This window comes from Phyllostomus hastatus, unplaced genomic scaffold, assembly GCF_019186645.2.
Source record: "Phyllostomus hastatus isolate PE091 unplaced genomic scaffold, TTU_PhHast_1.1 phas_scaffold_78, whole genome shotgun sequence".
Taxonomy (NCBI): domain Eukaryota; kingdom Metazoa; phylum Chordata; class Mammalia; order Chiroptera; family Phyllostomidae; genus Phyllostomus; species Phyllostomus hastatus.
Window position 1 is genome coordinate 50815526 of NW_025334041.1, and position 16860 is coordinate 50832385.

At 39.1% G+C, this 16860-nt stretch overlaps 1 protein-coding gene across 2 annotated transcripts; it reads right to left on the bottom strand.

The window, feature by feature from the left end:
• Positions 1-1544: 1544 nt before the first annotated feature.
• On the bottom strand, positions 1545-16099 carry SFRP4 (secreted frizzled related protein 4). 2 transcript variants are annotated; one of them, XM_045826938.1, is made up of 6 exons: positions 15314-16099; positions 13917-13997; positions 13756-13821; positions 11636-11834; positions 8570-8633; positions 1545-1648 (listed from the first exon to the last, which is right to left on the bottom strand). In XM_045826938.1, the coding sequence occupies exons 1-6, from the start codon at positions 15756-15758 to the stop codon at positions 1637-1639; spliced, it is 867 nt and encodes a 288-aa protein (XP_045682894.1). In that variant the 5' UTR covers positions 15759-16099; the 3' UTR covers positions 1545-1636. The 2 variants fall into 2 exon arrangements, with proteins under 2 accessions (XP_045682894.1, XP_045682893.1); XM_045826937.1 differs by lacking the exon at positions 1545-1648 and adding an exon at positions 4104-6644.
• Positions 16100-16860: the final 761 nt, after the last annotated feature.

Here is a 16860-nt window from a genome sequence, read left to right on the forward strand (position 1 = left end):
ACAACTGAACCTAAAAACAAAAACAAAAACAAACTAAGCAAACAACTAGAACAGGAACAGAATCACAGAAATGGAGATCACATGGAGAGTTATCAGCAGGTAAGGGGAGGTAGAAGAATGCAGGAAAAAGTACAGGGAATAAGAATAATAATTGGTAGGTACAAAATAGACAGGGGGAGGTTAAGAATAGTTTAGGAAATGAAGAAGCCAAAGAACTTACATGTGCAACCCATGGACATGAACTAAGGTGGGGGAATGCTGGTGGGAGCAGGGTACAGGGTAGAGGGGAATAAAGGGGAGAAAAAATGGGGACAACCATAATAGCATAATCAATAAAATATATTAAAAAGCGATTTACCTCTGAGAATTTTGTATTTTAAAGGATGATCTAGATAAGAATTTTTGGAGATTGGTTATTTGCACTTCAAAGGCAGATTTTGGTTTCATAAAGCCAATTGTCTATAAACCCTTTCCTTGAGGAATCCAGAGTTAAATTTTTTGCCAGTTGGCAAGTGTGCACACTAAAACAGGGTTTCTCGGGGCACTGTGGATGGAGACTGAATTGCATATAGTCTTTGGGGAGAGAAAACTTCTGTCCTTGTGAAAGAGGGTTATATTGGGTAACTGATGGAGGCATAAACATACTCAGCGCTCCCTAGCCCTGATCACAGACCAAAACCCAGGGTGGCCTATGACCCATTTGTTCCAGCCTGTGCCGGTTGTGTGGTCTGTTCCACAGCCTGTGTCTTGACTCTCCACTGATGTGGGTGAAGACCTTCCCAAAGTGGCAATATAATTTGTCCAGATGTGGAGCTTTACCAACAGTCAGTGGCAATGCTACTTGGGTTTATTTAAAACTCCACATGGGCGATTCTGATGGCCTCTGTTTTAACTGATCTTACTGGAGGTTATCACCCTCGTGTTTGTCACCTTGGGTAGGAAAACTTGTCCTATAACTCTGGTCTTTAGTTGGGTAAGTGACCTGTTTCCCTGCCTTTTATATTTCCAACAGCTTGGCCCTTCAGGAGGCCTAGTAATGTTAGGAAAGCCTCTACCAGGAGGGAAGGGAGCATTCCTGTTAAACCATCCTGATAATTAGCCAGTCCTGTAGACAGAGGTTAACACCCTTGTCCTGGGGTAAATTATGTTGCCTGTCTCTAGATAGATTAACAAATATTTAATCAGTCTCCAGTTTAGTCAATATAAACCTTTCATTTCTGTGAGCACTTGAATCTGAGGCTTTTTAAGTTATTGTATACCTATTGGAGCATAAATGAGGACTAAGAGTTTGATCATCCTGGTGTTGCAGGAGATAGCATAGGAAGAACTCAGATTGTGCTGCTGTTGCTGGCCTGCAGCTAGCATCCTGGTTGCCAGGCAACACCTTTTAACAGCAGCTAGAAATGAGTGGCCAAAAGGGAAATAAAGGCAGGGCCCTTGCCATTACAATCTAACAAAGAACTCAATACTGGAGGCTAAAAGCAAAAGCTCACACATTGACCAGGTCATTCTCAGCCTGGTTCCATAAGGTTGCCTGGCATTCTGAATAAGATAGTGTAGAGGCGCGGGCAGCCCTTGAAAGTCTGCGTGTGTCACCTCCAGTAGATGGGAAACGGAAAACCTTGAAACTGTGTATTCATCCCAAGGCCTAGAAGAGAGAAGGGAAGAGGGATTATAGTGCCCAAAGAAAAGCCCATAAACAACTTTGGTTAACTGTCTGCCTTCCGTCACTTGCAAAATGAGCAAATAGAATCTGGAACAAGATAAGGATTCAGGGTAACAGAACCCCACCCATACCTACATTTGGCTAGTCACATCTCCCCAGAAAGCTGGCACCACCTTTACCCACCAATCAAAATGTAACTTCTTCACTCCTACCGCACCAATTATATAAGTCCTCAGAACATAGGACTCTCTTGCTCTGCTGGCCACCTGACTTCTAGCTACCTGGCCCCCAGCCACCCTAGTTTTGCCACCCTACTTTTACCACCCTTGCTTTTGCTCTCCCATTCACTAGTAAATTTTGCTTGCATGCTAATAGGCTCACTCATCTGTAGTTCTTTACTGCATTCATGAGAAGAACCAGGGTTTCTCTGGTAACAATGGGCACAGACAAGCAACTGTGTCTAAGGTAGGAGCTAAAAGCACAGCAGTAGCGGTGAGTCCCAAGTAGATGCTCTGGCTTTGATGCCTTAGCAACATGAATTTGCTGGGGGAACTGGGACTTCAGATTAGGGGCAGAGCAAGCAGCAGTGCCAGCCAGCACCTTTCTCTGCATCCAGGTTGTGTGTGTGAGAGCAGCATTTCAGCTGGTGCCTGTCCCTGACACCCAGCCTCAGGCTGCACAGAGGCAGGCCATAGGGCTAGGGGTGCAAGGAGCCAAGGGCCCATTCAACCTGACCACACCTTAAGCCCAAAGGGACTAGGGTCACCCCATGGCTGGAAGAGGGGAAATTCCCAAGAAGCTTCTGGACGTCAGACCCAAGTTCAGTCTGAGCCCTAGAGATGGCAGGCCCACACTGTGTAGTCTGAGCCAAGGGGAGGCAGTGGGGAGGGAAAAATGGGGAAAGGAGCTGTGTGCTTAGGTTGCTACCATTACCCCTTGGAGGTGCTCACTCATTTATTTCCCAGCTGCCTGGAGGTTGGGAATGATGAGAATGTTGTTAGCTGATGGTTCACAGATGAAGAGAGGAGCTTTACCCAAGATGATATCCAGGTCCCAGCTAAATTTATAAAAACTGGAAGGAGCAAACAATCTTAGTGAGGAGTTGGAAAGTCAGCACTTTGATACATCTATGGTCCAAGCATTCTGGAGGATAATTGACAGTATAATTCAGAACTTCCCTTATTGGTCATACTCCTTAGCCTAGCAATGCTTTAACAGGGTGCAGCCAGGGCCCCTCACAAAGAGGAGTTTGTAATGGGGTCCAAAACTCAGGGTGTCCAGGAAATATAAAAGTATAGGATATTCTCACTCCCACAAGTCTGGAATGGGGGATGGGACACATGGAGCAGGGCTATTGAGAGTTATTTTGCATGTTAACAGTTGGCCAGCTTCATACCTGATATGCAAAAAGGTTATGTTGCATCACTATAACATCTGGTTAGCTTCATGGATATGTTAAGTAGCTGCAGCCATGCTTTGAGCCCAGGAGATGGGAGTGACTTCAACCCATGCTGTAACTGGAAGGCAGCTCCCCTTTACAGCGCTTGCAGGAGAGCTTGGAGATGGGTTGGCTCCATGCCATGGGGCCATACCTGCCCAGACTCACTGTGGTAGCCCAGAAAGGCTGGAAAAACATGAAAGTGCCAGCAGGTGTAGCCAGTTGTGGGAGGAATAGGAAATGGGGTTGCAGAGTAAGATTCTAACTGGGATTTAAACCCATTTATGGCAGCCATGCAGGGACTAACCATGGTGTTTAGGGGCTCCCTTTACCACATGGCTTAGGAAGCAGGAAAGCAAGATGTACCAGATATGCAGAGCTCTCTCTTAGCAGTTCGGAAGAATGTAGGAGAGACAATGCAGGACTAGGAATGGAGACAATGTGAGACCTTGGAGGGAAGGAAAGGGGTGAAAGGACTCTTGGTGGACCATGAGAAGGTTCCATGTGGGCTTGGATTAAGACCTGGAGATTGGGGCAACGCAGCTGATGTGGTGCTGGGAACCATAGGAGGCCTGCTAGCTAAGCACAGATTACTGACAGGAGCCAGGAGCTACCAGAGCCACGGACTTCTATTTTTTCACCTGAGATATGGTACCCCGACTGGCCTGACTGCCCAAAGGGGGGAAGGAAGGACTGTGTGTGTTTGTGGGTGTTTTAAGGGCCTTTGGGATTTTTTAATGGCGACATTGCATCATTACTCTAAATCTGTATAACTTTTGAATAAATAGTTCCTTCCCTTTTCACCAACCTCTGGCATTGAGAGCCATAACTCCAATTCCTGGCAGCCGGCAAAGAATCGAGTGACAGAGGGATTCCATAACCCCCAGGTCCATTCTATAACAATGCTACTGAAACAAAAATTTCCCCAAATCAATTAAGGATGTGCACAGATAATAGCTATCAAGATTTTTATTGAAGTATTCGGGATGTTTCATTAAGAAACAAACTAAATCCCTAATACCATAAGGACTTGTTGAGTAATGCATACCATGGAATACAACACAGCCATTATAAAGGAAGAGGCATCAGCTTTATTGACATGAGAACGAATATCAATAAAGGGCTCAGTGAAGAGGGCGGGTTGTGAAACAGTATGTCCTACGTTTTTATTTTTCAAACCATTATATAAATGCATAGGAAACACCTATAAAATTATATACCAAAATATTAACAAGGATTACCTCTGAATAGTGGTGAGTGGGATGAGGTAGGATTTTAATTCCATTATTTTTATTTTATGTATTTATTGAATGCTTTACAGAAAAAACATATTTACTGTATTATTGAAAGGCCAACAAAATTATTTTAAAAATAAATGCCTCCAGTTGTCCTCAATTATAAAGTGTGTTCATAAACATAAGTTTTTCATTAAAGTAACCCAACTCTCAAATAATCCCTACTTCAGAGACAGAACCTCAACTTTCCTCCCTATTATATTTATATTTAACTCTTGTTACATGTATTTAGGTGGAGAAATATTTGAGTGAGAAAAATACATTTTTGGTTCTCACAGAAAGGCCAAGCCCATATTTGTTATATTGTGGGCTAATGTTCATTTTCAACTTTTTCACAATGAATAACCAAACAGTGTCCTGGTTAATCCTTTATCGATTAATCAAATTGATAAGTGTGCCTGATTGATTAAATTTTTGTGTAATAATCAGTATATTATTTAAATATTCAAAGTAAGCAGTGTTTAAATTTATAAAGTCATCTCCAAACTCTTTTTGCCTTCTTTTGCACTTAAAAAAGTTTTCCATAGCATTTTTTCTCCTTTCCATGGAGAGTTTCATATATAACCCCTCTCCCCCAAAGAATTCCTACTATGCTAAGAAGGTAAACTAGGCTAGCAATGCCTTTTAATGGCCTTTCCTAAGTTCTTTAGTGTAGAAGCCATGCTGAACACCAATTTGGCTTCCTTAAGGTCCAAAGAGGTTTCTCTTCATACAGCAGAAACAGACAATGAATATTTTATTGATATTCTTGGGAAGGTCAATCTATTGGATTCCTGTAACTCTGTTGACCAGGAGTAGCAGTGCAGGCAAAGTTACACTTCAGAGACAGATGTGTGTGTCTGTCCTCTTTTTCCCCTCTCACCTACTCACACACCTCACTTCTGTGTCCCACAGCTATAGGGATAAAAGAAAATTGTTTGTTTAATTATCTTCTCTGAGAAGCAGGGACAATGGTATATCTAAGGGAGATTTACCTCTTAAGCATCCAGAATGTTCTTTTACATTCCTGAGTAGTGTGAATGGACAAGTGACCATAGTCACCTTTTCCAGATGCAGAGTTGGTGTGTGGCAGTAGTGTCATAGCAGACTGACAACCAGAGGTTTTGGATCTTGACCCTTCCACTTTAGGCCCATGGCCTCCTTGAAAGCACCAGCAGAGAATCTTGGCCTCAGGATACCTATGATGTCCTGGGAAGTGAGACAAGTACCACACCCAGAGGTGTAAAATACTGGGGTTTGACTAGCTGGTACCTCAATCATAACAGCAGAAACTGTTTCAGTGATACTTAAAGGGTACTGATGGGAAACATCATGAATATTAAATCCAAGCATCTCTACCATGGCATGGTAACCAGAAAACAAGGATCCAGACATTGTTTGCCTGCCTTTCCTTTTTATTTATTTATATCATCATTATCTTATTTTCTAGAATTTATAGCTGAAAACAGAGCAGAAAGGCTTTTTGTTTAAAAAAAAACTCATTACAATTTTCCATATCCTACTTTTGTAGATTGTTTAGAAGTCCCCTTTCATCAAAAAATATTCTTCTACAAACAACAAACACACAAAGATCTTTTAAACATTCATTCCCCTTGCTTTCCCTCTTAGAAGCATATTTTCAATCACATTTTTAAAAATTGCTAAGATTCTAACTACAAAAATCAAATGGGAAGAAAACATATTGTAAACAAATTAGGTCTTTTGTTTGTAAAATGGCATTTATTTTACCATGCACGTATGAGGTCAAACTGAAAAAACAAAAGTATATTTTCTGCCCATGTGGAGCTCTCATGGAGTGCGCACACAGGCTACTCCAAATACTATACACCTTTTTTTGATCAGCTTTTGTATACCTTCCATACCAAATGGCATTCCTCCTGCTATGGGTTGTAGTGGCTTAAAAAGGAAAAACTGAAGCATATCATTAAGAAAAATGCTGCGGGATGTGTCTATAAAGAGTATTGTCATTAAGACAAGGGGTGTGTGGCCTTCCATAGTCTGTCTGGGCATTGCCTAGCCTCATCCTGAGAGGAAGTCTCCGTTTTATAAAGCAGATAGCTTACACTCTTTTCGGGTTTGTTCTCTTTTGGGCACTCCTAGCTTTAATGTTCTTCTTGGGGATGGCTGGCTTGGGAGCAGGTGGCTTTTCCTTTGGTTTCGGAGGATTACTACGACTGGTGCGCGTGGCTGTTCGCTTCTTGTCCTGGATTGTTCTCTGCTGTTCCCGCAGCCTTTCTTCCCACTGCTGGGAGGCATTTGTAAACATGACTGTCAAGTACATCTCACCCCTTTATGCTATTAATCTAAAATCAGAACTAACGAAATTTTTCCACTGTTACATACGAATCATGACAAAAGTTACAATAGCTACTTTACATTGTTGAGCACTTACCATGTACCAGAGACTTTGGAAAGTGCTGAATATATGATGAAGTTTTGACATGCACTCATTTCATTGAAACTCACAACAGCCCTTCTAGGTGTGCACCACTGTCACGACCAGGAAACAAGCACACCAAGGTTATTTGCAGAAGGTCACACGGGTGATAAATGTCAGAGGCAGAATTCAAATTCACCAGTCTGGCTCCAGAGCCCAAGGCCCTAACTCATTCAGTTTCTCCCACTGACCCACTAATGCAACATTCCTACATAGCAAACCCTTCTAAAAAGGGTTGACATGGCTAAAAGCAGAAATTTATCCAGCCTCACCGGAAATCATGGGCCTCTCCCCACACTTATAGATTCACTTGATTCTCTCACATCTAATAGAAGACAGAAGCACCATCCACATCTGGTAATCCAGTCAGTGTTAGCTATCCAGAACTGATGGGAAATGTATCACTCTGGACAGTCAAGTTTCCTTGATAAGAAAGGACTTACTATTTATAGCATAAATAAATACTATTTATTTAAATAGCTGCATACAAGGAAAAAGAAAAAGTGAGTCCACTTAAATAGACATTACTTTTTATTTAACACACATGTCCCTACTTTATTAGATTGTATCTCAATCAGCGGAGTTTGAGCACAACTGTAGGCCAAGAATTCTTCAAGGCATGAGAAATACAATGAAATGGAAAACCCTGTCCCCACCCTCCTAAGGTGTTCTAAGTAATAAACTCATTACCATACATAAGTATTTTGTGGTAATATTTTCAAAGTCTTACTGAAGTATGTTATAATGTGTGTTGCCAAAGTAAGTGGTCCAGATAGCTGATTCTTGAAAGCTTTCTTTCCCTTCAGATCCTTATGGTAGACTTAACTTCTTCACTGATGCTTCTAATCTACTGCAGTCTTGGAAACCAGATAGCTAATTTTTCCAGAATTTTATGTCTAGTGACACTGAGGCATACTCTTCAGCAACTAATAAGTTTTTAGCTCAGATATAACAGTAGTGTTTGGTTCTTTTATTCAGAAATGCACTGTGTAGGAGAGGCTATGTTACATAACTCAGTATTAACATACAGTCTCCCATTTACCTAGTGTTTTATTCATGCAAAGAAATCATAGGCAGTGGCAATACCTTTGCGAACCTTAAAACAAATTCTCCTGAATATACCTAAACATATTTCAGAACAGGAGATATTTAAAAAATTTCAAACAAATGAGTTTATTTCCTAGGTTCTAGTATGACTTCACATGTCTGGGGAATAAATTGTTCTAACTCATCTAATTGAATTACCAGTATGTTTATGATATTACCACTTAAATCATGGATAGTACAAAATACAAAATAGTTACTTTTTGTATATGATTTATTTTGATAAAAGTCTTAAAATTATTTTAAATACAGGGAGAGATTCTGCTTTGTACAGTGATAGGATGAGTTTTAGAATTAGGTATTCACACCCCTGCATGTGTGAATAAAACATATGTCTGTTTTAATCCCTCTGGACATTAATTCTGCTCAAGTACCTGACTGCTAAAACAATTAAATGTAATACAATAAAGAAACAAAAAAAATTTAATCTGGAAATAACCAATAGGTCAGTATCGAATGCAACCAAATTGACTTTGAAGTTGAGAGAGATAATAAAAATTCCAAGTGAGAATAGTTATACTCATAACTACCTTTTCAAAAGAATGGAAAGAATTCCTAAATTCTACAGAATTTCTTTGCATGCATTTACATCCATATTCCCAATAAGTATAATTGTTAATTATACTTACTATGGATCTTTTACTAAGCTGGTCTCTCCATTTTTCAACTAAACAATTTTCAAGAAGCATCATCCTGAAAAAGAGTAATTTATCTTAATAAGTGACTCCCAATTATGAAAGAAGTTTAAAATTGCGAAAATTAAAAAAAATTCTTCATTGACCTCACAATCCACCATTTATTTTTTCTTAATATATCTTTTCATTCTTCCTTATAACTATATACATATTTTATTTTTTCTCATGTAGAAGTTATTCTTTATTTTTATTTCTATTTACTGTATATCTCTATATATTATAGACCATACTGTATATTTAGATCATATTGTACATTTCTTTTTATCATTGTATTATACAGGGTGGACAAAAGTAGGTTTACATTGTTCACATGGAAAATAACATAATAATAAATAATAATACAAGAATAAATTTTGTGTTTTGTGTACTCACAACTATAAACCTACTTTTGCTCCACCCTGTATGCATTCTCTGATATAACTAGAATTCAAAAATATCACTTTAATAATCAAATAATATTACAACCATGAATATCTATAATATATTCTATTTCTCCTTCTCCCTCCCCCCCTGCCTCTCTCTCTCTCTCTCTCTCTCTCTATATATATATATATATATACACACACACATATATATATATGTATATATATATGTATGTATATATGTATGTATGTATATATATACATATATATAATTTTGAAAACAATCTAGCACTATGCATTGTGTATACATGTTTTTTGTGTATATGTGTTTTCAAAATGATTGAATGTTTATTCAATTCACTAACATTAAGACTAAGTAAAAATTAAATCTTGTTTTTGGATGGGAGAATTAAGGTGATAACATTTTTAATGTTTTATTTACTAGTTGTATTTCTTGTGGATCATGTCTCTTTAGATATATGTACACAAAGTGAAATAAACCATTAAGTGAAGACAAATACCATATGATCTCTGTTATATGTGGAATATAATAAACAAAATAACCTAATGTACAAAATAGAAACAGAAGTGTGGATGCAAGGAACAGACTGACAGCTTTTGGAGAGGAAGGAGGGACAGGCTAAAAGAAGGAAGGTGAAGGGATTAGCCAAAGAACATATTTTCATGACCCATGCTCGCTGACAACATATTGCCTGAGGGCAGGAATGGTGGGGCTGGGTGGAGGTGGGCAAAGGAACAAAAATCAGGCACGACTGTAATAGCTTAAACAATACAATGGAATAAAAAAGTTTTATGTACACATATTTCTATGTTGCAGGCTTAATGTTTTAAATATTAACTTACATGAAATTTACATGAAATTTAAAAATAGTAAGATTACCATTCTTTTGTCATACCTGTTGTATTTTCTTAATTTTTGTCTTTCTATTTATTTATATTTTTTATTGTTGTTCACGCACAGTTGTCTCCATTTTCCCTCCACCACTCTCTGTCTTTCTATTTTCATTTGTGATTTCAATATATATGCTAATGTGTGGTCAAATATGTGTACTAATTTTCCCTTGTAATTTGTTTTTAAATTTATTTCCCTTGTAATTTATGACATTACTTTTAAGTTTACAAAGTATTTTTCCATTTAGATATCATACATTTATTTACTTAATTTTATCTTCTTTGATTATTTAAATATTTAATTTCTTTAATATATTTGAAATATATTTTAGAGTATAATGTGAAATTATTTAGCATTTTTCCAAATAAAGATATTTGCATCTTTCACTGAGTATTTTTATTTTCCATTACTTATATAATATAGGTTCTTTTATGCATCAGAATCTGTTTTAAGACTTTTGCCTCTGCTTTATTTATCTTTATGTCTACTCTTGTACCACATGGTTTTAACAAGTGTAGCATTATACCAATCTGAATGTCTTATAAAGCAGATTTCCTCTCATCCCCCTCTTATTTTCATAATGCTCTTTACATGCTCTTACTAGTTTATTCCTCCCAATGACCATTAACATCATTTGTGAATACATAAATTCCAACTGTCCACAAATTTTTGGGGGGAGGGGGTTTGGTCAGAATGACATTAATTTTACAAACTAATTTGTGAAATTTAATTTATTTATATTCATTCATTTGTCTAATAGAATTTAATGACTAACAACATGGTACATCTCCAGAACTGCATCTAATACAGTAGCTGATACAAATACCATGCAAAAGATAAGCTCAGAAATATTATTCAACATTCGTTCATTCAGCTGCTTTAGAGGGATGAGTTATAAGAAGAATAGCTTTAAAACCAAGAACACAAGGTGCTCTATGTGGTATGAGGAGGATACCCAAGTACTGATAGAGTACAGAACAAGAAAGTTTTCAAGTGAGGTCACTTTTCAATTTTTTTTCCTGAGAAATAGAGTCTTGAGCTGTATCTAGAAGGAACAAACAGATAAGCATTAATGACAGAGAATCAAAGGGAAGACCTGTTATAAAAAATGAATAATTTTGCTGGAGAAGTATATTACAGCAAATATTGGGCTCATCCTGGAACCTGTGCTGAAGTGTTTGAGTTTTATGTTATAGGTAATATACTGGCATATAAAAAGGTGCCAAAAAAAGAAATGTGGGGAGACATACTTTCCGTTAGAGATATGAGTACATATGTTTGTGAGCATGTGTGCGTAATACTGTAGCAAAAATTGTAAACTAAGTGTATATAACAAAAAAGGTGTGGAACTGTAGTCTCAAATGGCCATTTTTACTTGATCTGTAAGTTATTAAAGAGACCTTAAAAATTCAGTATTTACCACAGTAAGATTGACTTGAATGATTTGAAATTAATTGGTTTTACTCTGTTTATCTTCCTATATATTTTTAAATCATTTAATTAATTCTGAAATTCATTTTTAAAGATTTTATTCAAAAAGTCATATACTTTTTCTTAATTCTATGAAGAATTAATTAATATTTAAAACATATGTTATCTCAACAATGGCATCTATTGAAATAGCTTTTTAAAAAGGGGGTGCCATTTTTTTTAACCATGACTACTAAATAGGGCTCATATTTTTGTAAGCTGTCTTGCAGTTTTTTCTACCCGCCCTGTGCCTACCGTGAGCGCCACTCATAACACATGATGAGAACATCTTGATGGGGCAGGATGTGAGGACACTGGCAAGAGGAATTCGTAATGAGTGGGACTTGAGTTCGAGGGATGGGTGATGAGGACTTGAAGATCTCTTTCACATCCACCACTGTTGTTACTTCATTACAGCCACTCCTCTGTACAGCCTTTATTTTGGCATGGATGACTGAAATTTAAAAATCAGTATAAGTGTTGTTGAAGCCTTTGGAGAAAAATAGGGATAGTATATTCATGCCAACTCCTGAGCCTCTCTAAAAAAATCAGTCCTGTAATTATGGTCATGTCCAAGTTGCCCAAATGCAGAGAAAAAGCCCACAATCCCATGCTAAATATAAGGCCTCACATGTTGTCAACATTGTCTTGAAAGTTCTGAATCATGCTGCAAGACACTCAAGTAAATTGACAAGCAGGCTTATTTGGGTCAGTGACTGCTCATTGGGCAATAGATAGGCTTTGATTAGAGAATTCCATGGGTTCTTTTGAGTTCTAAAATTCCATAGTCCTAAAATTAGGTGTTCTTTTTTTTTGTCAAAAAACATGTCAGGAAATTTAGTTACATAAGACTATCAATAAAAATTTCATAGAGATAAATATTTGTTTATAATCTGCTTTGTTATATTTGAAGTGAGAATCATATATTCTCAGAATCAGAAGCCAACTTAGAGTTTGTGTGGTTCAATTACCCAACTGAGGCTTGAACTTCCTCTGTTCCAGTGTAAGTCATTAGTGTCAAAACATTTTAGATTGGAAGGAGTCTCTGAAGATCACTGTTCTCAATCTTTAAATTTCCCACACTGTCAAAGCGAGGTCTGTGGTGAGTAGAGGTAGAACTGTTATTATAGATGGCTGTTTATGTTACTGTGTCTGATCAAGCTTTAAATTCTGGTTCTTTTGGTCCCTTCCTCTTACTGTGTGCCATGGAGTTCTAATCAGACTAATATGGATCTATCTCAGATTCCATCCTTGGAAGATAGTTGATGAAGAAGCCAAAGGATTTAAATAGAAATAGTTTCATCATCAAAGTAGTTATGAGGCCATGACACCCCAGAGAACACCATGAGAGTAAAACTCAGATGAACGGACCGAATAGATCAGATTAAGACAATATGAGTATATCTACATAGAAAGGGTTTTAAACAACAGCAAAAAGCTAAATAGAAAAGAAAGTATTTTTTGGTTGAATTACCTACATTAGTTATGATGATTCTCAAGTCTGACAACCTAAAAAAAAGGTTATTTTTTCAGACTTTAATAATGCCATATTTTTCTTACTTTCATGTGTGTTTATAGTATAAAGATTCTTATGATATAAAATATCACTTCAAATATGGAAACAAAGTTAGTGAATAAAATGAACATTTTTTCCCAAAACAGTTTTGTTATTTCAGCAAAATTACTTAAGAAATTCAAAGAACCATAAAATAGTCCAAATGGATATTTTAAAATAAGAACATATTTTTAATTAAATTTACTTTTAAATAATGATAGTAAAATTAAATTTACTTAAATACTCAAAATAGAATGATTGACTTATTCTTCAAAGAAAATGCTGACTAGTTTTGTGTTTTTTCAAATAAAAGAGAAGAGGGTATTTAAGCTATGTCAATAATTGTAGTCATAAGCTCTTGTGATTAACATATTTCTACAGCTTTTTTAAGATGTCAAATATTCGTAGCTATTTATAAGTAAAAAGATACAGGGGCAGATCTTAATTACTCAGTATCTGGGCCTAAGATAACCAAACCCATGGATCACTAGCCCATCCTTCCTGTAGCAACAAGATCTTATGAAAAGAACGAGTGGGGTATGCTATCCTGGCTGAGCAGGACCTCTCACCCAGACAAGTAAGACCATGATGTCAAACTTGCAATCTGAGCCACATCACCAGTCTCATCTGAATAATTTACTTTTGTATTTACTTGATTTACCCAGAAAAGCAAGAAATTTTACAGTTGTTATTATGCCATGTGAAACCCTCACAGTTAACTAGAAAAATCACCAAACCTCTTGTTTTACTTTATGACCAGCAAATCTAGCTTTGGGAATGTGCCAAGTCCCAAAGAGAATGATCTCATTAGGTGACTTACCATAACTGTAGTTTTTGCTCAGATATGTAGCCAGAGTTGGCTTCACTTTTCTGCACTTGCACCGGTCTAAAGAAGACAAGAAAGAAACAAAATGTTGAACAAGGATTAGGAGAAACCAGTCTGGGAAGAAGGAAACTGAGCATTGAGGACAAAGAACTCACCTGGGCTTAGGTGTTTACAGTCAATGTCAAGAGGCCTTTCTTGTACCATCATTTCTGGTGTAATATCTATCCACTTAGCATCTGAAACACACACAGGGTCACATGGATGTGGTCAGTGATTTGGTCTGTTCACCCAGCTGGAATAAGGAACCATCCAGAGACATAAACTAATACAGAGTCACACACACAAACATGTGATTGTCAACTACTTCTTTGATATACATGGCCCTGGGCTTAGGAAAGACTTTCAGGTGAGACTGCCTATCTAGCACAAATTAATGTGAACTCACATCCACTTAACCTTCCTGATACATGCAGCCAACCTGGAAAAATTATGTCATTCTTTTTCAAATCCATTTAAAATGTTGATCTTATGCGTTGACAGCCTACACTAATCAAAATAATTAGAGTGTTTCCCAGTCCTCATCTTCCATTTTGCAATGCAGAAACAGTCCACGGCCATGTAATCCAGCACAAGCACATTCCTTTATCATTCATATAATTCAAGCAAGCAATAGTTTTTTTCTAAAACTGAATTAGAGAGGAGTTTCAATCTTTCCCTTCACTTTACTTCTCTTTCTTCATATTTTGGGCAATGCTGTGAGGTCCATGTAACTTGAGAAACTACACCATAATCTTTTTAAATGTGCAGCAATCTGGGTCAGGTATAAAAGAATGCAAAAATATTCTTAGGTTTTACTTCAACAAATGGATTTAAGCCTGCTCCTTCTTCCTAGGGGGAAAGAAAAACCAACCCCCCCCCAAAAAAAATAACAAAAAACCCAGCAAAATGACCAAAGAGAAAAGAAGGAAGTGGAAGATGAGATCCAGTTAACTAAGATGCCACAGATGTTGGCTCCTGGTCAAAGACCATGAAACAGACATCACAATTTTCCAGGGCGACTACATTTACCAGCTGCAGTGCTGGTGGGGAGTGATGGCTAGAAATACTTTTTCAAAAAGTACTTTCAAGGGCTAACATTAAGTGGAGAATCCTGGTGGGGTTGCTTTAAAGATTTTAAAGATTAAATGATCTTGTAAAGATCATGTAAAGTGCTTAACGCTGACTCAGATCCACCATAAGACCTATATACCTGTTTACTACTGCTACAATTACTATCCTGTTATTAATGTAAGTGAAACTGTCCCCAATGACTCCTTTTGTAAGCAAAATCCCCCTTCCCTTTATGGGACATGTTCTTCCTATCGAGAAGTCAGACTCTCCCAAAAGTAAAGTCACCAGCCCTTCCCAACTCCTCCAAACCCTCCGAAGTGGGATAAGGGAAGGGGGCTGACAGACCAAAGGCAGGTAGCTGTAGGTGTGGCATAATGGTTCTCACGTGGCAGCGAAAGCCAAGGGTGGTTCCTCACCCCCTCAGTCCTTCCCCAGGCCTCACCCTCCGGCAGGTCAGTGACGATGGCCTCCGGTGAGATACACACTCCGCGGTCGTAGACTGGAAGGTCATCGCAGGCTAGGCTCTCGGGCCAGCTGTGGTTATATATCTTCATGAGGGGCTCGCAGTCGTCCCTCGCTCGCTGGCACACCGACTTACACGGCTTGATGGGGTCGTGCAGGAACTCCAAGGTGCAGATAGGAGCATACATGGCGCAGAGGAAGAAGCGCAGCACAGCGCTGCAGTTCACATCCACCAGCTCCTCGTACTGCTCGATGGCCAGGATCGCGTTCTCCTGCGTGCTGTGGTGCAGGTGGTTGGGCATCCGCGTGATGTTCCAGGGCATGTGGCGGCACATGGGGATGCGCACCGCCTCGCAGGGAGCACCACGCACGCCCAGGGACAGGCGCAGCCACAGGCATAAAGCGGCCAGAATGGAGAGAAGCATTGCACTGTCCTCCTGCGCTGCGACCTCGATAGGCGGAAAGGTCCCTTCTCTTCTCTCCCTCCTTTTAATCTTTCTCTCTCCCCTTTCCGAGGAGGTCCTTTAGGGCACAGGGCTCCCCAAAATCCTGTAGGCAGCGACGCGAAGCTGCTGGGGCTTAAGGGAGAAGTCCACTGTCTGGAGCACAGTGCACCAGCAATGCCAGCCCTTCAGCCTCCGGGGCTTGAACCCGGCTGGGCAGCTCCAGCCCCGGACCCGGCAGCTCCAAATGCAACTAGTCACGGCCATTGCGGGACCCTATTTATCCTGATACCTCCCCTGACGTGGGCTCCTAACGCTCCCTTGGCAGTTGCAGGCGCGGCAAGGGCTCCCCCCTTTACCCCCTCCACCGCTCCACCCCCGTGCTCTCTTTGCAGAAGTGGTGACATCATCTCCTCTGGGCCGCAACCCTGGGCTCTGGCATTCCCCCGAAGTCCCACCTTTTTGGTCTGGCCAGTCCCTTCTCCTCGTACCAAGTAAAAGCCTTTGGCACCGGATCCAAAAGGGTGTAAGAGAGCACTTCAAGAGAGGAAAAGACGCTCGTTCCAGTCAAAGCTGAACTTTGCATCTTATGCAAGTACACAGTTGGAGGATACTGGGAACTTCTGCTGACCTTTAATTCTCAAAGATACATGCTTCCTCCAGTAGGGGGCATGAGAAATGCTGTGTAGTGAGATTGTGTGGGATGAGAAAGTGTGGTAGTAATTGCTGGAAGAGGATGGACATGTTACATAAACAACCCCCCCCACCCCACCCCTCAGGGTGTAATATAGAGTTTGTTTTGTTGTTATTGTAGTGGCTAATAGACGTTAGTTTGGGCTAAGGTTTTTCCAGAATGGCATTTGGTCTATTCCTGCTCCAGGAACAGAACTGCCTGAAGGTGCAATAGCATCTTTTAGTTTGAGAAATACCTTCCATCTACCAACTTTTCCCCTATCTTCTTTTAACTCTCTATTCCTCTCTCCAACATAAATGAAACCCAGGAGAAAACAAAGAAAAGTCTGGATACCACAGCCTTGCATGACAAGAGATTCCAACCCAGCAACCTAGAATCTTGATTTTTAAT

Excerpts from the sequence above, each read along its gene's own strand:
- SFRP4 (XM_045826937.1), bottom strand. The coding sequence starts at position 15,758 with ATGCTTCTCTCCATTCTGGCCGCTTTATGCCTGTGGCTGCGCCTGTCC. Across the intron at positions 11,835-13,755 it reads GAGCAAAAACTACAGTTATG|TCATCCATGCCAAAATAAAG; the intron begins GTAAGTCACCTA and ends TTTAAATTTCAG. Across the intron at positions 8,634-11,635 it reads TGTTATGAGTGGCGCTCACG|GATGATGCTTCTTGAAAATT; the intron begins GTAGGCACAGGG and ends ACTCTTTTTCAG.